At 41.2% G+C, this 23884-nt stretch overlaps 1 protein-coding gene across 5 annotated transcripts; it reads left to right on the forward strand.

Annotated features, from left to right (window-relative positions):
- Window positions 1-3534: 3534 nt before the first annotated feature.
- Window positions 3535-22876, forward strand: AKAP8 (A-kinase anchoring protein 8). Of its 5 annotated transcripts, XR_013983430.1 has the most exons (16): window positions 3535-3653; window positions 5225-5263; window positions 5827-5859; window positions 7207-7495; window positions 8222-8735; window positions 9159-9303; window positions 9663-9709; window positions 9858-9894; window positions 12332-12370; window positions 12453-12555; window positions 13871-14012; window positions 14586-14679; window positions 15244-15374; window positions 18084-18179; window positions 19900-20093; window positions 21521-21760. XR_013983430.1 is itself a non-coding variant. In XM_080997055.1 (15 exons), exons 1-15 carry the CDS (start codon window positions 3638-3640, stop codon window positions 21959-21961), a joined length of 2166 nt encoding a protein of 721 aa, XP_080853181.1. In that variant the 5' UTR covers window positions 3537-3637; the 3' UTR covers window positions 21962-22876. The 5 variants fall into 5 exon arrangements, 4 of the variants coding, with proteins under 4 accessions (XP_080853181.1, XP_080853182.1, XP_080853183.1 ...); XM_080997055.1 differs by lacking the exon at window positions 19900-20093 and having other exon boundaries at window positions 3537-3653; window positions 21521-22876; XM_080997056.1 differs by lacking the exons at window positions 12332-12370; window positions 19900-20093 and having other exon boundaries at window positions 3537-3653; window positions 21521-22876.
- The last annotated feature ends 1008 nt before the right edge of the window (window positions 22877-23884 follow it).

Here is a 23884-nt window from a genome sequence, read left to right on the forward strand (position 1 = left end):
AGGGGCATCTCTAGAGGTTCCACTGTTATTAAGATTTTGTGAGGATAGCTGGGCTATCAAGTGCTATCGTAGAAGGGTAGTAGAGGAAGTGGTGTTGGCAGCAATTGTCCTGGTGCTAACTGCTTCATCTAGAGGCGGCTTTGTTGGGATTGAAGATCTGAGGAAGAGCCTTAGATTGTAAAATTATTAAAGGTTATCTGAATCCCTTATTAAACTTCATTCATCCATCCATCACACTCCATTACTGCTATTTACTAGTGAAAAGGAGGATAGATTGGTCCTTTTTGGAAATGTAAGGGGGCAGCTAAAGCTCTAATCCTATACAGTGGACGCTTGGGTTGCTAACGTGATCCGTGCAGGATGCACATTTGCAACCCACAGTGGCGCGTCTGTGCACACACAGGATGCAATTTGGCGTGCATGCGCAATTGCCAAAACTCGGAAGTAACCTGTTACAGTACTTTCGGGTTTCGGCGGTCCACAACCCGAAAAAACGCAACCTCAAGCACCTGTAACCCGAGGTATGACTGTACACACTTGTCCAAGTAAGTCCTATTGAACTTTGGTATCTACTCAGAAGTTAGCTCCACTATCAGATTTTACCGTAAATTCTAGGCGCAGCTAGACAGTGAATTAAGGATAATGCCATAACATTGTATCTCTTTAGGGGATGAATACTATTTCTTCACCTATACCATACTCCTGGTTCTTCTCAGAAAACATGGAAAATATTTCTGACATTTAAGAATTTCACAGCAGGGAAAATTCCACCATGTATAGCTTCTTCCACTGCAACAGAGGTGGAAAACTACCTGGTGAAATTACCCCATCTATGCAATTCTTTAAAGCCTTTTAGTCTGGGCCTGGCACCCGTTTCTCTTTAGTATTGTTCATGATATATGTACGTCTCTGTTTCTTTCTCTTCAAATATGTACAAAGTAGCCTCCTGCTTGAATGTTATTGACTGTGTTGCTGTACCAAATGTCAATTTTGTACATCGGTTTTAGAATTCGTTATCCTTTGTCATGAATTACAGTGTTCTGTCTATATAAAACTAAACTAAATCAAGTTGTGATTGCCCGACAGTGATTAAAAAAAATAGCCAGAGCATTTGTTTTAATTGCAGCTTTGCCATGTGTGTGGAATTTTGTAAAGCTGCTGCTGAATCTGGAAAGCAGTGATTACTTTCACTGAAATGTGTACTTGGTAAATTGCAGAAAAAGCTAGACTCCATTTCTATATCCACTCGACTGTATACAACTACTTTGTAAGTCCTGTAGTGTTTCCCTGTATCATAGATTTTGCTATTTCTTTTCATAGAATTTAGTTCTCGTCTAGAGATCAACCTGTGTCTGAAGTGCCAGGTTCATTTTGGAGCAATTGGCTTGTGCATGCTCACAGCTAAATTTCTAGGTCCTTAAATTTCTTCAGCTGCTTTTCCAAAGGAGATGAGCAAGGTTCATAGCAGCTGTCTAACCTACTTCCATATACAGCCTCCACTACTGCCTAGTGTAGCTTCTATCAATTTTATTTGCTATAGGGAACAAATCACACAATCTTTTTTGTACAAAAGAGCATACCTAGCCATCATGGATTGTACAAACATGGGGGCAAAGGTTAAGAGTCATGTTCCTTGCTTCAGTCACTTTTGCCTCTGGCCCCACCTGCTCCTAAAATGTGGCCCACTGTCTGAAAAAGGCTCACCATGCCTGCTTTACAGGGAGAAGTGGGGAGCTCCAAAACTGGACATCATAACTGAACAATGTACTTATCTCTTCTTTATTTCTGCTGTTGCAAATAACAAATAAATGGTTGTTCATTTGTTTCCTCATCATGCTTATCACTGAGGATGAATGTACTGATTTGCACAAAGTACACTGGACTGTGGGTGGAAAAACCCAGGATTAAATGTTGAACCAATATGATTATCAAGGATATCACAAACTATGATGCTTTTTCTCTGTATAGTTGGGGAAATTGTGCTTCTTCAACCAGTTGGTTTTCACTATAGCTATGCTGTGCTATCACAGATCTGCATTGTACCAAATTCTGTAAGTACTGGTGCCGTTACCGCACAAATGAGTTAAACTGTTAGGATTGCATCCCATGTTAGTGATGCTCTGTGCAGTCCCACTGAAATTAATGGGCAAGACTAAGTTAGGGCCATAAATTACTGGGGATCTACTCTGTGTAGAACTTGGATATAACAAATGCTCCATCTCAAGCTCACCATCAGGTCATCATTAAGTGGTGGTGGAAAGGTTTAGCAGTCAAGGCCCATACTGTTTAGTGAGTGTGTCTCAAGATTAGGAAATAGAGCAACAGCAGGTTTACAATCTTTGTGCCTGTAACAGCTGCATTATGGATAGTTGCTCTGTTGGAAATGAAAGAATGGCTGTGTTAGAGCACATGTTTTGCATGCAGAAGACCTCAGGATAAACACCTGCCCTTTCCAAGTAGCACTGAGGAAAGATTTGTGTCTGAAACCTGAAGATTTGCAGTTACTGTAGGTGATACTGGACAGGACATATAATGTATCTTCCTCTGTTCCCAAAACAGGAAAGAAGGTTGAGAGGGGGTCTCTGCATCCTTGTAAAACACTTCAGCACTGTACAGCTATTTTTAAAAACAAAGTTCCATGCAGACCTCTCTTCCCATTCTGTCAGAAATGGGTAGGCCAGGAGTAGTGGAACTGTAATAGAAATTAATATAATTCCAAATAATTATATCTGAGGCTCTCTTCCATTGCAATGCTTTGAAATACTTATGCCCTTTACCCACAGAAACTTGTCAGGAAAAGTGCACCTTAATGATAGAGAATCTACTGTTATTAAAATACTATAAAACATGTATTTATACTTATGGATGGTGACCTATAGAAGCTTATGCTGTATTACATTAATTCGTATTTAAGATGCCACAAGACTGTTTCGCCAGGACAGAAAAGCATGCCTACGCATCTGGAAAATAACATCTAGAAATTCAGCAGGTGCCTACCTAATTCCACGACAGCGAAAGGCTGTAGGAGTTAAATTACTAACCAGTCTTTTAACAAGAAGTATTGTCCTAGTTTAGAGAGACAGCATTTTTAAGGCACGATACCAAACGAGATTTTGCAACAAAAAATCATTGCCTGCGAAAGGGACAGGAGTGTAACTCGCATCTATATAATTTTTCATATGCAACATGCATTTAAAAGCGCAGGTCTCTGCTAGGGTGGTGAGGAAATAATCCACCCTATTGCAGCTGCTTTCTTTTTGTGCGTGTGTGAGCGAAGTTATTTCACAGCACCGCAACAAATGAGATCATCTCCCCGCGGCCACTTCATATAGGTTCATAATACACCGCGTTGTTTCCTTCCACCGTTGCCTCTCGTCAATTTAAGCAGGAACCGGAAAATTCTCTTAAACGAGCAATTTCGGTCGCTTTAAGAAGCCAGGCCAATGGGAAAGGATTTCACCCGGGGAGGCGGGAGTAGGAGCAGCTCACGGGAAACACGAATGGGCAGGACTTTGAGATCGCAACCAATAGAAACTCAGAAGTCCGCAAGAGGAGCCAATCCGCGGTGGACTCCAACGCTCGCGCAGTCAGGGTATAGATTACTCTGCGTGGTCGCAGGTTGACGGAGAGGGAAGCCATGGATCAGGGCTATGGTGAGAGCTGGCGCTGCAGGGGCGGGGGAAGGGACCGGGAAACCCGGCAAACGCGGGTTAGGCTTCGCTCGGGATAGGGCTGTTTACCTCACCGTGGTGGCTTTTCGCACCGACTAGGCCTGGTGGCTCTCAACCGCCTCCGCGAGACACGGGCGGCGTTGATTGGCCATCGGCGCTGCCCCTCTCGGAGATTGGCCTGGCGAATGGAGCGCCTCTTTCTAATCTCCGCGGTCTGCGAGGAAGGCGGGACTAGGCCCTTTTTCCGAAGACGACACAAAATGGCGTCGAGGCGACCCCTTTGCTCTGCGCCAGCGCGCGGTTCCTGCCCCCCATTCTTTTGCGCGAGGTGCCGCCTCTTCGCCTCCTCCCCCGGGGGTGGGGGTTTAACTTTTGTAGCCGGCCTGCCCCCTCCTCCAGACACCCGCAGCTTCCTGGGCTTAGCGCTTGGTCCATATAGAGGAGAAGTCGTTTCCACATCGCTATTAAGAGTTGCCAACATCTTCTCCCTCCTTGGCAGGACTCTTTAACGCTTTTGCCACCCCTGTAGGTAGCAAGCGAATCCCTTTCCTGCTATGCAGTCGACGCCAGGGGAGGCGTCCGCCTGTTAAAAGGCCTGTGCAACTGTAGCTAGTCACTCACCGTCAATAGGCTTATCTTCCATGAACTTATCTCGTTGTTTTTAAGGCATTCAAGTTCGCAGCCATCTCTTCTTTCCCGTGGAAGTGTCTTCCATAGTTTTAACTAAGTGAAGAAGTACTTTTTGTCTGTCCTGAATCTTCCAACATTCAGCTTCCTTGGGTGTCCATGAGTTCTAGAGTTACGAAAGAGGGAGAAAAACTTTTCTCTATCCCCTTTCTCCATGCCATTCGTAATTTTATAAGCTTGTATCATGTCAACTCTTAATCATCGTTTCCCTAAACTAAAGTGTTCCAAATGTTGCAACCTTTCACTCCATCCCTTTAATCATTTTGGTTGCCTTTTCTGAACCTTTTCCAAATCTACAATATCGTTTTTTGAGATGAGGCTACCAGATCTATACGCGGTATTCCAAAGGCAGTCACACCATAGATTTGTATAAAAATGCATTATGGGGTGGTAGTTTTACTTTTAGTTCCTTTCCTAATTTTGTTGGATTCAGCAGGGTGTGCATACAGTCTGGTATCATCTGCAGAATGTGCAAAGGGCAGGGTCTGAAGATTAGGGGTGATTTACTGTGAATATGATAATTTTGTCATCTTTAAATGTGAAACAAAACCCCTAGCGTAGCGGTATGTCTGAACTGGGAGCTGTGGTTTGTTTTGCTCCGAACAAGCCACTGTCTTCACCCACAGTTTGTCCCTGGCTTACTGATCATAGTTTGTTTCCCTTGTGTGCTGGAGAAGGCAGGCAAAATGGATGAGATTGCTGCTTTCACAGCAAACCACTAACTACAGTAAATTGGCATGTTTGAGTAGTCACATTTTCACTCAAATTACAGCTGCTGTATGTGAAAGTAGTTAAGAGAGAGAGTCTGGGAGGGGAGAAGTTAATGTGTGTTTCTGTGAGTTAATGAGTCAATATTTCTCTTACAGGTTATAGTTCCTGGGGTACTGAGGCCACCAGTACTCAAGGTAAGTCATGATCTCCTAAAATAAAAAAATTAGAAAAGAAATAGAAGATAACCTTAAGAATGTTGAGCATAAGTGTGTTTATAAATAAATGTGCTTCTCTTAAGCATGGGTCGCAAATAATATTTTTTTAAAGGTCCTGAGCAGCCTTGAACTTCTACTTTGTGGACAACATATTGAGAGGATTTTATTTTGTATAGGAGATGTCCAATGGTTTTAGCTATTTGGGCAACTAATTTCCCCTTTCCTCCCCCTGTGCAGCCCCCATGCACTTCTGAAATCTGCTCCAGAGAGTTGAGTGATTCTAGAGTAGATTGAGAGGTGTGAGTAGCTGCCGGTAGAGGAGAGGAAGGGGAAGTCCTCTGGTATGATGGTGGATATTGCCTATATATCTGTACTTAACTCCTTAACACATCACATGTGTTTTATTGTGTTGCTGTCAAAGAACTAATTCATTGAAAATTGTTTTAAATTGCTTGCCTTGTGAAAGAATTTAATCTGTGTTGTGTTAACATTGCTTTGATTGACGCGTTTAATGTAAAAGTAAACTTTTGTCTCTTTAAAAGGTGGCTATTCAACAAATCCAGCAAGTTGGCAAGGTATGTGTTTTATTTGCGGTACTATCTTAAGTATTTTGCCAATTTTCTCAGAATTAACAAGAATAACTGACTGGAACATTTAGAGGCATTATATAAGTAGTATTTGAATTTGCATCACTCCTCCTAAAGCCGAACTTGGCTCCAGAGTTACAACAACTTTGTAGCCAAAAAAGGGCCATTGAGTATCAGCATGCTTAGGGGAACCCAGAGGTTTGCAAAAGCGCAGACATATTTAAAAAATCAAAACTATCTGGGTGGATCCCTGAAAAGGCCCAGTGAAGGCTGAGCATGCTTAGTAGTTACAGAATCTTAAAAGTTGGCGGTGGGGATTGGAGGAAGAGGGAATGGAAGTGGCTGGTGAAGGGAGGCTTCAAAACTGGCAGGAATGCAAGAGAGGCTAACCGAGAGAGAAGGGAAGTTTAGTAGGATTTAGGGAGAGTGGAAGCTGAGTATTGTATTTATACTTTTTCCCCATTCCCTTTTTCCCTTCCATGTCCAGTGGATGGAGAGAAAGGGATTGGAGGAAGAGAGATATAGATACAAAAACAGCACAAAGAACCATTTCATTGTAAACTGGGGAATAACCTATCCACACATTGAAAATTTATTCTTAATTAGACCCAGAGTTGGAAATGAGAGCCTCTCATAGAAATCATTGGAAAAATCCAAGATTTTAATATAGCTGCTAATTGACAAATGAAGCAAGGCTGAAGGGAGAACAGGAGGCAGAAAGTTACAAGAGGAGAAAGTGAGAGCCCATGGTGGGACAGTGGCGGGGAGCTCCAGAAGGGGGACAGTGAGGGAGCCTTGACCTCTTCTGAGGAAATCAGAACTTTAGGCAGTCATGGGCATGTTTCTGTCCTGATGAGAATATATTCAGGTACCATTCTGCCACAAATAGAGAATTAACCCCTTCAATCCTGAGCAAACAGCCTCATCAGCCACAAACTCAGGTGAAACACACGCAAAAATAATCTGCAGAATTTTGCTGCAGAATTCAGCTTGTAGTATACAAAACAATGTGTGGTATAGGTCATGTAGTGTTTTTAACTTTTATACTGCTCTTCTTTCAAGGAACATGGGGTGGGTTAAATTTGCTTTTATACAAGAAAAATGATAATAACACACCTAAAATCTGCACCTCTTTAATTGTGGGCACATAACTAAAGCAATAACTCTTCATTGGTCTTGTGGCAGTGGACAGTGGTGGCCTATTAATGTTTGTATCTGACAGTTGTTTTCAGGTGTGTATGAGTGTTGGCTTTGGTGATGGTTTCCATAGATAAGATCCACAGTTGAAACTCAGAGCCCCCTTTTTACTGTACTATTGTCTTTCCTTTTTTCCAGGCTATGAAGGCTATGATTATTATGGTGCCCAAACCAGCAGCTCTACTACAGCTGCCCCATACAACTATGATGCTGCCAGTGTTGCTGCAACTACCTGGGACGCTTCTAAAGCTACCGACATGACAATGAGTGCTGAGATGGGCTCTCGCATGCCAGTTGTAAATTACGGTAGTGGGGCAGTGGGCACAGAAAACTCTGACTCCATTATAGCAAAAATAAACCAGCGTCTGGATATGCTGTCAAAGGAAGGCAGCGGTGGTCCTGGGGAAGGCATGGAAGATCAGGGAAGGTAAACTAAAGATTCTCCTCATCTCTGAAAAACATATTTCTTGTTCAATTTGTTAAAAACAAGAATTGGTACAACAATATTCATTACTTGATGTGTAGGTGGTAGTTTAACATTGGTACAGTTAAATGCTATAGTTTCTGATGACAAAGCTTTCATGCAAAAGAAGGCAACCTGTTGAAGAGAGGGTCTGCTGTCTTCTCTTGTTGAGGCATCAGCTATCAGATGTGTGCCACAAGAGATTTTCAAACAGGGTTTTCATAATAGTGCCTTGAAACCACATAGAAAATACATAGAAAATATTGTCATAATTTTTAAGGGTCCCTGGCTGTCTAACAAAGATAGGTTGTTTCCTTCTACTTTTGTTGTAGAATGCATTGCTCCTTATTCCAATACAGTGAACGTATAAAGCTGTTTTATTCAGAGTCAGATCATTGATCGATCTAGTTTATTGTTGTCTTCTCTGAATAGGAGCAGTTCTCCAGGCTCTTTGGTAAAGGTCATTCTCAGTCCTATTATTTGTCTTTTTTTACCTGGAGATGCCAAACATTGGAACCTTCTGCATGCAAAGCATGTACTACACCACTAAGCTATTTCCCCTTCTTTTTAGAGAAGCAAATAAAGTTTCAGAGGGCCTCCAGCATGCAAATTTTTATCTGTGTCAAGTTTGTTTGGGCTACCTGTCAAGTCCTCTAAAACTACTGACTGAATTCTTTGCTTGCAATACAGCTCTTTCAGATTTGAGTCTTATGAGTCCTATGACTCTAGAGCATCTGTGCCTGATCGTGACCTGTACAGAACCAGCTATGACTATAATGAAGTTGGATCAGATCGGAATGAATCTTTTGGAAGCCGCTATGATAATGTTGGTGACCGCAGAGATCAGCCCCGCAACAGAGGAAACAACTATGGCTTTGCCAGAGGGAGGGCCCAGAATCGAGGGCACCTAAACACTTTCAATCGTGACCACTTCATGCCATCAAGTACAGAACGGATGTCTGCACAATGGAATGAGATGAATTACATGGGTGGAAGGAATATGGAAGGACCTGGACCCAACCGGCTTCCATCACTATTTTCCCAAGCACTCGTCCCAGAGTATAGAGATTATGGTGATTATGGAGACTACGGAGACTATGGCAACTATGGGGATTATGATTACGGCATGATGGAAATGCAAGGAATGGGAATGGGAAGGTTTCCTGGGAACATGCCGTATGGCTTCAATAGATCACGTGGCAGAGTAAGTTTAGCACAGTAACCTTAGGAACTCTTGCATTTATAGCTGTTTCAGTAGTTGTAAATCATCAGATTGGTTCAGTGATTAACAACAAGAGAAGATGGTCTTATTTTTATGTAGGATGTTTAAAATAACACCATTTATTTTTATTTTTCATTGCAATAATTGGAAGTGATATTGACAGAATAGTGATGTTTTTGTTTTTTTGGAACTGAGATGATCTGTTTGAAAAAATGCCTGCTTGTGAGATAGCGATATATGGGTGTTCCTTGGGTGCATGGGTTGGGCTTTATTCTTTACTAAGGAAATGCATGAAATGTATTTTTGTGAAAGAGGACATTTATAGCAGGAAACTAATGCAGTCTGGGGTTCCTGGCAAGTGCCAACAAACTGGCCAAGCATGTATTGCTCTTTTTTTCTTTCTAGCCAAAGAGGAGACCATTCCGCGGTCGTTTTGGTGGGCATTCAGATTTTGAAAGTGGATTACGCAAACGGAAACAATCCCAAAGTGGAGATGAACCAGACAGCAAACATACAAAGACAGAAAGTGAAAGAGATTATTCTGACAATGGTAATATTTTGATTTTGTTACACTAGGGACCAGTATCCTGTTTTATCATCCTTTGCTTTGGTACCAACCTATTTGTATTCTAATCATTTATTAAATATGTCATTATAAATCCTACTTCTTTGATGTGCTACTATAAAATATAGTACTTTACAGCAGTGTTACAGTTCACCAAATAAATAAATGGCCTGCATCTCTGTAGTAAGATGGAGAAGAGTTGGGAAATATATGCTAGCAAGTAAATTTCTCAGCAGATGGAAACCAGACTTCCACTTTAAATGATCCCAGAAGAGTGCTATGTTTAGACTGTAAAATAAAATGAACTTTTCGCAGTAGTTGAACGGTGTCTTGTGTATTGACAGATAATGGTGAAGGAGAGGACAAATCAGGAGATGAAAGAGATAAAGGTGTAAGTAACTTTTTCAAAAGTATCTGGATTTTCAGAAGTGATCATTTAAAGTGATGAATGTTTTGGACTGCTGACATATTTTACATTGAGCTTTTAAGAGATGTAGAATTAATTACTTTACGTAATCCCTCTCTCCCTTTTTTTAAAGGAGCATGAGAGAAGCAATGAAGATCTAAAGAGGAAAGGTAGGGTTTATTTCATTTGGCAGGCCTATATTAACTTTCCACTTGAAAGTTGTGAGGGATTGTGGAGTGGGTAGGAATTCCATTCTGATCTTCTATGGAGGCCATTACAGTGGTACCTCGGGTTACGAACAGTCCTGCTTACGAATGTTTTGGGTTACAAACTTACAAACCCAGAAGTAGGTGTCCCGGGTTGCGAACTTTGCCCCGGAGTATGAACGCAATCCACTTCCAGGGCCACGGGAGGCCTATGTAGGGAATGCACGCCTCAGGTTAAGAATGCTTCAGGTTAAGAATGGACTTCTGGAACGAATTATGTTTGTAACCCAAGGTACCACTGTAGATGCAACCGGCTAAAATTAATTTGAACTCAAAAACTTGTAACATCAATATTAACGCCTTTGGGGAGATAGTATTGTAGCATTCATGTATCTTCCTTAGAAGCAGTGACTAGCCAGATGTCTCTGAAAACTGAAAATATTATATCTAAGATCCTCAGCTTTATTTTTTTTCTTTTAGTTTTCTTGCCAATATTCAACAAATTAGTGATAATTCCTGTTTTAAAGTCATCTAAAGCTGATAGTCATCACTGCATCATGTGATAGTGAATTCCATAACATATTAATTGGGTAAATAAATACTATAATCTAAAATCTACTCTTTTCAGTCCCAAGCTCTAGCATTATCTACATATTATGAGCTGGTTTTTGTAACTTAGTATGGATGCGTGAGGATTCCAGAAGAAGAGAACATGGCTGTTGGGCTCCTCACCTGGTGTTTTTCTGCTGTGCTGCCTTGAGCTAAGCTATAGTTTGCCCTAGTATATCATCTGAACCTGGGCTTGTGGTTTATAAGGTGTAAACCTAAGAACAAATCTTGATTACAGTTTGTATTTCATATGGAGCAAGATTAACCAGAAGGCCGAGTTTGGACAATATTCTAAGCTGGACCATGGCTTAGCCCTGTGCAATGCAGCAGCAGGAAAGTGGCTGAAACCACCTCTCATATAATCTTAGAGTTGGAAGGAACCCCAAGGGTCATCTCGTCCAACCCCCTACAATGCAGGAATCTTAGCTAATACATCATGACAGAGACAAGAGACTCTGTAGACAGCACATTTACACTATGGCCATTGGTTGGCTTAGTTTGAAGTAAGCCTTATGTAAACTGCCAGCCCTCTGAACTTTAATTCCTTTTATTTGCTAAAAAAACTTTTAACTCTTTAGCTTCCCCCAACCTTGTAGGGGATTCAACTCTGTGATCACAAATGCTCATTTCTTTACCTTCTGCAGTTTTAATACTGTTTTTGAGATGAGTCAAAAACATTCCTTTAAATATGGCTTTGTTGCAAACTTGAATAATACTCTGATTCTTACTATATTCAGTACTTCCATAATACAGTCATACCTCGGGTTAAAGTTGCTTCAGGTTGAGCGTTTTCGGGTTGCGCTCCATACTGACCCGGAAGTAACGGAACGCGTTACTTCCGGGTTTCGTCGCATGCGCAGACACTCAAAATGACGTCACACGCATGCACAGAAGCAGCAAATCGCAACCGTTCGCATCCAGAGGTACCACTGTAATTTGATATAGATTACCCTTTGCATTGCTGCAGCTCATTGAGTTGATTCTTCCAGGAGCTTTCCACAAGAACTCCAAGATCTGTCTTGGATAGTCGCAGACAATTTTGACTTCCTCTTGTGAAGATACCCCTTTTAAAATTCACTGTGCATCACTTTGCACTTAACACTTAATTTGACATGCCATTTTGCTGTTTGTTCATTGTTCAGTAACCAGTTTCCATTCCCTGGGCCATTTGTTTAGCTTGATAGAAACATAAAGAAAGATATTAGTGAACTGTATAGGTATACCCAGCTGTTTCAACACATCTCGATGTATTTCTTATAGTTGTAGTGTGTGTTGTGTTGTTGAAACATACATTACTATTTTTGAGACTACATTGTTTCAGTTTTCTGCTTCTGTTACTGTTTGTTTATTACAACATATTTATTATGTATCTCTTGTCTTCCTAAGAAGCTCAGAGAGAAATGTTAGTGTCCATTCAACCTGTGATTGAGATTGACTTGTGATTGAGATTAACTTGCCCAAGGCAACCCAGTGAACTTCAGAGTTGACTAGGGATATGAGCGTAACTGTTCCCCACTCCACCTTCTTCCACTGCACTAGCTAAGAACCATTCAGAGGACTGACATAAGCATGAAGACTAACAGAAAGCAGTTTCACTGTGGCAGTATTTCTTATGAGAATAGCCCTCATGCCTATGTTGTATATCATGAGGGAGGCTATGGCTGTGTTGAAAAAGTGCAATTTAATGAATAATGTAAATAATATTTGTTAATTACACTTGCCATATGAAACACTGATAGAGGTAAGTGCTTTTTTATTGCCTTCACATGGTAGATCTTTAATTGACCCTTAGAAAAGCAAGTCAAAGAAAGAGGAGAGAAGAGATTAGAAGGTACAATATTTTCATCCCATGACATTGTAATGCAGTTGAACGTTAGTTCTTAAAGAACTGCCTTAAATTTAACTTTCTGTAGCATCTGGTGATGGCATTGATGATGATGATGATGATGAAGAGTCAAAACAAAGAAAAGAGAAGCAGAGGCAGAGGGATCGAATGCGTGATCGTGCTATGGACAGGTAACTGAACAGATTAAAACTCTTACATCTTTAAACATCTTTGGTTTAAAATTCATTTTAACTTAAATTCCTGCTTCATACATAAAATTAAACCCACATTATATGTAGCCTTTCAAAATATGGCTGCAGTAATTGAGAACATTCTGTTGTTTCTCCAGGAATATGCACTAAAGTTTCTTGGGCTGTCTCTTTCTACAAAAGTAATTTTTTTGCTGCCACCCTGCAAGTTTGCTTTCCAGCTCAAGGAAAACAAATGGCTCTTGCTATGTAAAATTTAGTTTCATACATTGTCTTTTAAATTGCTAATAAAATGTACAAATAGTAAGAATTTGAAAATATCGTTGTGAACTGTTTTGGGCTACCTAGTTGAAAAGGTAGTGTAGAAATTAATAATTTAATTAAAATAATGGTTGCTTAATGGTAGCCAGCTGAGACTTGCCCATGCCAGTGTTTTATGTGACTCCTCTGTCCTCCTTTACCCACTTCCAAAGTTCTGTATTTATCAAAATGTAAATACTTCATCTTGCATCCCATACATGTCTACAAGGCTGATTATATCTTTGGTTGTTTCCAGATTAAGTAGGCTTGCTCAACACATTTTTTCCTTCTGCCTCCCTTCCAAAATGTGTGTAATTCTGTAATACAGGCAGATGCTCTTCTGGAAGGTTAATTGGTTATATCAACTAATACTGCATTTCAGTATTTCCATAACTGTGTTTGTGTGTGTGTGGTTTCTAAGGATGGCACTTCAGTTTGAGAAACTTTAAAACCTTAATTGCCTAGAGTAGTTTTGTCAAGGCAAGTCCTCCCCCCCCCCCCATTTTTCTCCTTTCCATGTGTGTGTGGCCTGGAGGCATGGGTAGAGGAAGAAGAATGGTGGATTACATGAGTCAAGCAGGGGTGTGAAGGAGGTCCAGAAGGTTTTATGTCTTATGCCTGTTTTATAAAACTTGGTTGAAATGGACTGCTCTTCAGGAGTGATGCTTTCTTAGTATATGGAAACTCCTGTGGATAGAACCTAAGAATTACAGCACTCTTGTGTTGTGTGATGAAAACTTACATTGTTAATGTTGTGATATTGCTGTTATAAGATAATTTCAAAATATTAGTAAACTCCAGATGAAAATAGATTGTAGCAAAGTTATGCATAGTTTGCTATAATAAACAAACAGTGCAACCCTAGATTGAAGCAGCAAAGGAATCTGGTAGACAGAAAGTTTCTTAGGACAATAGTTGAGTTTATGGAATTTATTTTTCATGTAATGAATTTCACAAATAATGTGTACTAAAAATCAAATTCAATGCCTTCCTTTAGAATCCAGTTTGCTTGCTCTGTATGTAAATTCCGAAGCTTTGATGATGAAGAAATGGAGAAGCATCTACAGAGCAAATTTCACAAGGAGGTCCTGCGATACATTGGGACCAAACTGCCTGACAAGACTGTAGAATTCCTGCAGGTATGCTTATTTGGGATTTTAGGTTGTGAACAAAAACAACTATCGGGTAACTGAACTGCTTCTGCTATCCAGTAATTGCGATTAATGCCCAAAGAATTGCTAGTGGTTATTTTTGTAAGTTTTTCTTAAACTAGGTCAGGCTTCCTCAACCTTAGCCCACCAGATGTTTTGAGACTATAATTCCTATCATCCCTGACCACTGGTCCAGCTAGCTAGGGATCATGGGAGTTGTAGGCCAAAAACATCTGGAGGGCCGAGGTTGAGAAAGCCTGAACTAGGTTTTTTGTCAAGTTACTATCAAGTAATTTGTTACATGCAGCATGTTTCTGGATAGCAGTGTCTAACTATTTGGTCATTAGGGCTTAAGTTGATGAGTCCCACCTGAAAGTGTGAAGGAAAGATTGAAACAGAACTGTTAAGAAGCCATTATCCAGTGAACTACATAGTGATTGGAGATCACTAATTTGAGTGATTAGTGTATAGTTGCAATGTCACCTCTAGCTGGACTTTTTACTCAGTTTTGGAGACAGTGACTTATCTGATTACACGTATTTTCTCCTTTACAATCCCCAGAAATATATAGTGAACAGAAATAAGAAAATTGGGAAGCGCCGACAAGAGCTAACAGAGAAGGATGGTCCAAAACAAAAACCAGATCCTTTCAAAGGTAAGTGGAACCCTATTAAGAATTCTCAATCCACCACCTAGAAAGTACAGTGCAGAAATCTCAACTAAAGCATCCATGACAAATGGCCATACAAACACTGCTTAAAAATCTCCAGTGAAGGTGAGTCCACCACCTTCTGATAGATTAGGCAGGCTGTTAACTGTTGCTGTGAGGAAGAGAGTACCCAGTTATTAAGAGCAGAGATGTTTCGACAAAAAAACAAGGTTATAGCCATTATTGTAATAGTTGCCCCTATGTTTGGGTCATGTTGCCCTAGGATGTTATAGGGACAGACGAGCTAATGCTTGTGAGGAGTTTTGCAGTAGCAGCTGGGGTTTTTTTAATAGCATGACCATTATTGCTGTAGTGAGTTTCTTGCATCGGCCTTTGAATTCTCTTCTAGTTTCTCTGACCAACTGTTTCTTAGTTTGTATGCTTAAAATGATTAATGTAGCCAATTTCTGGGAATGGTGTCAAAACAACTGCTTGAGAAATAACATACTACACCATTTTAGTAGTTTATGTTCAGTTGTGTGCATCTAATTTGTGTTTGTACCATTTCAGGAATTGGCCAGGAGCACTTTTTTAAAAAGATAGATGCTGCTCATTGTATGGCTTGTGATATGCTAATTCCTGCACAACATCATCTTCTCCAGAGACACCTGAGGTCTGTTGATCACAACAGGAATCGCAGAGTAAGCAGTATTAGTATTTTCTATATGATTGATTAATGAAGTGCATTGATTTAGAAAGCAATCCATGTGTGCTTGCTTAGCAAGTCCCACAAACTGCATGGGGCTTACTTGCTAGTGTGTTTAGTAATGCAGGCTTAGAAATTATTCGACTGATCACTATTCCATACCTGACACTTTTTCCAAATCTGGGATTTGCTTCTCAATTACAATTGAAAAATTATTTATGAAGGCATGACTAACCTGCTTTTTGGTTGCTAATAAATGATAGTATAGCATAGATTAAAATATATTTCTGTGCAGCTTTTCATTCACAAAAATTGCAAAGCAGCTTACAAACAGTAAATAACAATAACATAATAGAAAATCACAATAGCAACATAAAGCATATAGAATAATGAACAACTCATCAGTAAAACAATTACAAACCATCAATAAAACATTTAAAATCCATAAAACACTTAACAAAAGAACTAAAAAAAAGCTAAACAGCACAATTACAACAAAAAGCATATTATAGGATTCACAATATTCATTATCTATAAAACAATATTAGCAACATTAGCAAAATAGCAATTAAAAATTATCTTAGGACTGATTAATTCATACACACCCTCACCACCTCCATGACTCATAATCTTCCACTCTATTCAGTTCACTAAAGGACACTTAAACATAATGCCTGTGGGAGCAACTCCATTCTGAAGGCTCTTAGGCTGGAGGGTGGGGCAAGGCATTGCCTGATGGCCATCATAAAATCTCTCCCCCTTTCCTCTCCTATGTCTGGGACTCAACCTAAGAATTATTTCACTATATAGGAAAAGCAAGTGCAGGTGATTTGAATGCCTTCTGGGTGAGTCATGGCTCTTAGCTCAAGGGCATGAGTGTCTCTGTATCTCCTTTTCGAAATATGAAAACTATCAGACCACTTTCGTGAGGTTTCAGCAAAACATTCTTTTATGTACACTCTACTTTTTAAAAAGTGCCAATAATATGCATGGTTTTTCCAGTTTGAGAGACCATAATAATGACACCTGTAGCTACAAAAGAGGAGAACTTTATTGGCGTATGAGTAAAGTTACAGTGCTTGATTTTTCCTTATAGTCCCTGAAAGACTTGCCGTATTTTTCGCCCTATAGGACGCACTTTTTCCCCTCCAAAAATGAAGGGGAAATCTGGGTGCGTCCTATGGGGCGAATGCAGGCTTTCGCTGAAGCTTGGAGAGCGAGAGGGGTCGGTGCGCACCGACCCCTCTTGCTCTCCAGGCTTCAGGAAGACATCTGCAGCCTAGGCAGCCCTGCGGGAGGTCCCGCAGGGCTGTCTAGGCTGCAGATAGCAGCCTGCTTCCCGGAGCGCTGGGCGCGCTGAAAGCAGAGCGCCAGGCGTGCTGAAAGCAGAGCGCCCGGCGTGCTGAAAGCAGAGCGCCCGGCGCTTCGGGAACACACCTGCAGCCTAGGCAACCCTGCGGGAGGTCCCGCAGGGCTGTCTAGGCTGCGGATAGCAGCCTGCCGCCCGGCGCGAGGGGCGCCCTGAAGCAGAGCGCCCCTCGCGCCGGGCAGACATTTTCAGCATGGGGAGCCCTGCAGGAGTTCCCCGCAGGGCTCCCCACGCTGCGGATAGCAGCCTGCCACCCGGCGCGTGGGGCACCCTGAAGCAGAGCGCCCCGCGCGCCGGGCAGACATTGGCCAGCCCCACAAGCTCGGGGGACAACAGGGAGGCGCAGCGCCGCCATCCCGCTGTTCCTCAACCTGGTTCGGTTTCCCCGACCTGGTTTTGGGGGGGAAATAAGGGGGGGGATTTCCTTTATTTCCCCCCAAAAAAACTAGGTGCGTCCTATGGGACGGAGCGTCCTATGGGACGAAAAATACGGTAAGTCTGTGATAGGGCTAGGAACAGTGATAGGCAGAATAGAGGAATACATAGGCTACATACATTACACCTACATTTGATGCTTGAATAGTTTGATGACACATGTGTAACTTGCCATGTTACAACTGAAACTTGGATATAACGGCTTCTACTTTGGCCTGAAGGAAAATTTAGCCAACGTATCTTCATTGTGTAAGAAGAGAAGGTGCAAATTGGTTCTGTACTTATGCAGTATGTATTAAGTTTCCCTTATGAAATATCAATACAGTAAAGCACTATTAAATATAAACAGTTGGATAAAAGCACTATAGAAACCTCATTTCGGTTTTGGTTACACTTCTGATAGTGAAATAAGCCCCCTTTGGTAGTAAAGATGCCCAAATAAATCTATTAGTTCATATAAAGCATATTCTAGTTTCCTGTCCTATACTCACTTTTTATAAACTTCCGTCATTTTGATTACCGTGTATTGGATCCAGAGTTGCCCTTCTGTTCATTGAAGCTATTCCATTTGTTGAAGGGACTGCAATTCAGCAGAAGCTTCTGCTGGAGGAAGAGCTGTTTTTTGTTTTCGTCATTTTATAGAAATACTCCAAATATAGAACAAAACCCTAGCTCCAGCATAACGCAAGTTGAAAATGCCTAGGCAGAAGCATCACCAGGAAGTCTATGGCAAGAGCTTTTCACTGACCATATTTACTCTTAAGTGTTTTTTCTTTTACAAAGTCTTGAGTGCATAGTGCCGCAAAAGTGATGGCTGTAAAATAAGGAAGATAACCAGAATTGCAGCATTCTTATTTTCTACTTCGGCATCATATTGACTTGTGTTTCTACACTTCCTAGATGGCAGCTGAACATTTCAAGAAGGCTAGTTTCCACGTAGCTAAGAGTGTTCTGAATAGCAAGCACATTGTGAAAATGCTAGAAAAGTACCTCAAGGTAAGTAAGTAAGCAGGATGTTTGCTGTGTAGTCCTGCTTTTTCACAGAGCAAGAGCGCAGGAGCTTCAGCTTGGCCTCAACAGAGCATTACAGTAATATTGCTGAGTGTGCTGCATGTGTCTTTTCACATAAGATGGAGGGAAGCAAAATTATTTCTTTGCTTTCTTATGTATAATCTGAGCCTTGATTAGTGTCTTCCTCTCTAGCATTCACTCCCACTCCTCCCAGATGTGTTGGATACTCATACTAGCAGACACTGGCTGTATTCACACATTACACTAAACTGTAGTTAAAAGGCTTAAAATGAATGCATATACAGGTTTCATTCACTCCTCCCCAAGCAGTGCAAGCAGAAGCGAGAAATGGCAGTCCCTGGTTTAGCATTATGTCCAAACCTGGGGTCATGGTTTATTTCACAGCAAACAAATCATGATTAGGAAACCAAGAACAAACCTTGGATTCACACTGATTTGCTAGAAGTGAAACAAACCACAATCCCAGGTTCAGGCATAATGCTAAACTAGGGATCTGCATTTTTATGGCAAACCATTTACTGTGGCTTACTGTGATGTGTTAACGTGGCCAGTATAGAAGAAATTTATAGCTGCTTACAACTAGATTAATTAGCAAAATAAATACTATCCTCAGGCTACCCTCTGCTAATATAAAATATAGCTGTGTTGAGGGGGAGCATTGTGCCCAACCTAAGCACCACTTGAAAATTTATCTGGTTGGTTGAGAAAAAGCATTTTTTTCTTGCTCACAGCATGGAGTGGACTTTCTTGAGTAGAAAGGTAATGCTGATTTCCCTAATGAGTTTTCAGTTTTCGTGTTAAAGAAAATTAACTTGGGAACAGCATCCAAAGTCAAAGCAAATTTTGTTAGTCCCAGTGTTATTCCAAATATCACATGTGGGAGAAAGTTGACATCAGGTGATCTGATCTCAACTGTTGGACAGTGCATGACATGAGTGAGACAGGGCCTCTCCAAAATATTTCACTATGGCTCTGTAAATCAAACTAGCCTTTTCCCCTGCTGAGAATGGAAAAGACGCCACTTATCTCCAAAGCAGGGATGTGATGAGCCAATAATGGGAAGTGTGGTAGCCTTGATGAGTATTTGCAGGTCATGTGGAGACTCCTGTGTGACCATTGAGGGTTTTCTGATGTAGCATACATGGCCATATGTAATTGGTGAGTTCCACTTTTGATAGGAAAGCCTGAAGCCATCTGACCAGGTGAAGACGAAAAGAAACAAGTTTGGCTGCTCCTATACCTGGGAATCCAGGAGCATCCCAAGATTCAACAGGACCCTCTCATGGCAACCATAACTAATGGGGGAGCAGATGTTGTCATTTCCTCTACATGTCTGCTCTGTCCCTATGGCAACACTTCGGTCTTAACCAGACTGAGTTTCTGCCAATTAACTAGTCTCTGCTAGACAGACACTAGTAAAACTGAGACTCTGCTCTCTGGGTCCAGTGAAAAAAATAAGCTGAGCACATCAGCTTGTAGTTGACACTGATGGCCTATTTACTGAGGCTGTGTTCCCCCAGCGGCCTCTCATACACGTTGAACAAGAGGGGTGACAGAATAAACCCTGCGTAGCTCGCATGAGAGAGCCCTTGGGGCAGATGAGCAGTTGCCCAGTGCCACCCTCTGGGATCTCTCGGAGGAAAAAATGGAACCACTCAAGCGCAACTCCGTCTACCCCTGCTAGGGTCCGCAGGTGCCTCAGCAACACCTCATGATCAACAGTATCAAAGGCTGCCGACAGGTCTAACAGAATCAGCATGGACACCTGAACTTTGTCCATCAGCAGGAGGAGATCTTCGACCCACCCAGCACAGTCTCCGTACCATACCCAGGTGCAAAACCAGGCTGAGAGGGGTGAAGGAAATCTGAGGATTCCAGGTAATGCCAGAGCTGCCCCATCAAAAATCTTCTCAGCACCTTCCCCAAGAAAGGAAGGCTGGAGGCAGGGTGATGCAGTTGGCATCAAGAAATTATTCTTGAACATTGGCATATTACTTCCTCCCTTAAAGGATGCTGGCACCTTGCCCTTCCTGAGGAAGCTTTTGACTTTGAATCCCCACCCCTTTAATTGGCGATTAATGGACACATCCAAATCGCGGGGTAGAGCCTAGAGCTCTGAAACTACAGAACATCAGTGAATAAAGCTGGTTGGCTGATTTTCAGTCAAAGAAGATGGCGCTACTTGTCTTTCACCTGCATGGATCTTCTTTCATGGAGGCAGTTAGTCTCCAACTGGGTCATAAAATATAAATGTTTAGTTGCTAGGTGCAGAAATCCTTGGCAGTACTGTATCTGGCCCAATTTTTGTGGGTTGGGACTGCATGGATATAGATGCAAAAGCAGGACTCAAGAAGAGAACTTGGAACTCATGTGCCTCATGAGTATAATGGTTCAGAAATTGTCACTTGAATTTGATCAGGTTAAGGGCTAGATTTCTGCACTGGCATGCTGCCTTTCCGTTGTACATCAGTTGCAGGTCAGCCACGAGTGATCCACAAAAGCAGGGTGGGGTGGGGGAGAGAATGGTTTTAATCCCAGTACATGACAGACATTGGTTTTGAGAATCAGCAGAACAACACTAGTGTGTCTGCTGTTTCCATATGGTGTTTCCTTTAATAAAGAACAGAAATTCTAGCAAGAGCAAAAGAGAGGACTGACCCTGATATGGTCAGTGACAAGCCATGACCTCAGTCTGAATGAGTTTGGTGTGACTGCTGTATGAGTGGTTCCCAGTATTCCCTTAGGTTTCTTGGACACAAAGAGTGTTCTGCTTAATGAGATCACAAAAATGTATGACTACCCATCATTGGTTTATAGCCATATGTCAGCATCTAGACTTGCTAGTGTTGAATAGTGTGGCGAGAGAGTTGAGCACTTCATAGCTGTGATTCAACTGGGTATTTCCTAAAAACAGTTTCTGCCTCTAAGCTGAAGGCTCAAAAGGTGTGTTGAAAATTATTTAAGATTCCACTGGATTTTTCTATTATAGAATTACATCTCTTGATGCTACAGTAAATATACTGCAGCAAAGTGCATTCCAATCTTACTCCTGTGAGGCAGACACATTGTCAGCTTTCCAAATAGTACCACAGGCTTTAGGGTGCTGGCAGGCTCATGTGAAAGAATTTAGCAAAAATGTAGTCTGTTAAGTTGTTTGAGGCAAGAAAGGCTATTGTGCTTTGAAGTGAGGGTGCTCAAATTTCAATCACTCAGTTGTAAACTTCTGCATTCTAGGTATGAGGCTGTCTAAGGGAGGTTCAGACAATTTTGTGAGTAAGTAATAATATGCTTCTTCCCTTTGTCAGGGTGAGGACCCATTTACAGATGAAAACGTTGACCAAGAGGTTGATGACTCTGGAGCCTTAGAGGGGGCAGAAGCTGAAAAGGCTACAGAAAGTGCTGCAGTAGAGAGAAAAGAGGGTGCTGCAGATGAGATCACAACCACTGAAGTCAGTGAAACTGCTCAACCAGAAGGGGATGAGAGAGCTTGCTCTACTATAACCTTTTCTGAAGATAAATCTGCAGAGGAGGAGGAGCAGGAAAAAGAGAGAATCAAGCCAGTAGGAACAACAGAGGGACTGTCTGCCCATCCTCAAAAAAGCCTTGAAGTGAGAGCAGCAGAAAGCCAAGTGGAGGAACAAGAGCATTTGAAGATGGGAGAAGGGAACTCTACGGAAATGGCAACAGCTGAAAATAGTGACACCAAGGAGGAACCAGTTATTGTAGCAAATGCAGAGCTGCAATAGGAATGACCATATAAATGATTGTATAAATTGATTGTATGAAGATGATTTTGACTGGCTTAGCTGTATAATCCCTCCCCCCCCCCCCATACACCCTGGAAAAAAATCTTATGTCAGTGCAGTACCTGTATGTGCATTTCTAGGGTGCTGCCAATTTTGTTATTGATTTGAAGAAAGGAATTTATCTATTCTGTTATGGAAGCAGTCTTGTGCTTCATTGTTGTAGAAGGTCCCCAAGAAAGGTTTGATGACTTATTCATTGTAGAATGAACAATACGATTTGAAAAAAAGCAAAGTTGTTAATCATTCAGCTCCTCCCAGGTGTTCATTTTTCAGTATTGAAGGAATATAGCTTAATTTGGAAACGAAATTTGGCCTCTTCTTTATGAAGGAGTAGATTAGTTAAGTGTGTGTGTGTTCTTGCTTGTGAAAATGTTTGCTCATTTAAGTTCCTAAAGAAAAGACTTGCTGCCTTGAAAACTGTTACTTTCTTTATCCAGTTTGCAATATTGCATGAAAACAGCATCTGTAACTTGTTTTTAAGCACCAAGATGATTGTGTATCACACTGGGGTTATCATTTCTACTGAGCACTATTTCAGATTTTCTGGCTAGCAAGCTGCAGCTTGTACATTATGCTGGTACAGAGGCATAGCCTAAGGGAGAAAAGTTATACCACCACTGAATCTCCATCCTCTTAATAAAAATCACAAACGTATCATTCATGGAGTGAATTGCCAAATATTGCCCTGCGAGTATTGAAGCAGTACCAAGACCAGCAAAATAAAAGCAGATTTGTGAGTGTTAGGATTGATGCTCATAGTTAAAGCTTTAAGAGTGGAATGGAGCACTATTTGTAAAGAAAACAACAACCCCGGTCTTTTGTCTTAGCAGTTAAATAAACTTCTGAAACTGAAAACTGGTATCTTACATTTAGTTGGCTCCAAAACATGTGCTGTCTTAACAATGTGGTCACATTATTGCTCATGTTAGAAGAGCAGTTGACTGACTGCTGTCTAGAACACACACATCCCACACTCGCTAATGCCAGAGCTACCATACAAGGAAAATAAATTATCTCTGCTGTGTGGTTGAAGGAGAGGAATAAATATTAAATCCAGTTTCTATATCAAAATCATTCATTGATAATCTAGAGCCAGGGTGAGCAGTGAGGTAGTCGGGCTTGTGGCTGATACCAAAGGTTCCATACCAGGGATCGTTAGGAAATGAGTTGAAAATAAAACTGCAACAACATTTTGAGTACTGCATACAGTTCTGGTTTCCTCATTTCAAGATACTATAGAGCTGGGAAAAGTTCAGAAAAGGACAACCAAAATTATCCAAGTCCTCATAAGGAAAGGTTACAGCATTCAGGGCTTTTTAGTTTAGAGAAAAGCTGGGGTATGATTTAGGTGTATAAGATGATGCATCGTGTGGAGAAGGTTGACAGAAAAGTTTATCCATCATCATACTCGAATCCAGGGCCATCCTTATGAAGTTACAATGGTGGAAGATTCAGTACAGACAAAAATAAAAGTACTGCTTCACACAGCACAAATAACTGGAAGTTGCTCCCAGAAGATGGGAATATGACACATTCAACTGAATATCCCACTACTTTGACTTGATACTACTTAGAAGTTATCTTTGCATTGACACTTGGTAGTAGAGCATGTGTTTTCACACACACAACAGCCCGGATTCAATCCCTGGTATTTCCAGTTAAATGGTTCAGTCTCAGCCAAGGCTCTGGAGGACTGCTGCAAATCAGAGTCAGCACAGTACTTACTACATGGACAAATAGTTGGACCTGGTATAAGGAAGCTTCCTATATGAATATTGATACCATTATTTGAATTCATGCAACTTCCCATTCTTATATTTCACCACAAATCGTTCTTTTTCAATAAGCACTTTAATGGTTTAT

This window comes from Podarcis pityusensis (assembly GCF_964106645.2).
Source record: "Podarcis pityusensis genome assembly, chromosome: 2".
Classification (NCBI taxonomy): Eukaryota; Metazoa; Chordata; class Lepidosauria; order Squamata; family Lacertidae; genus Podarcis; species Podarcis pityusensis.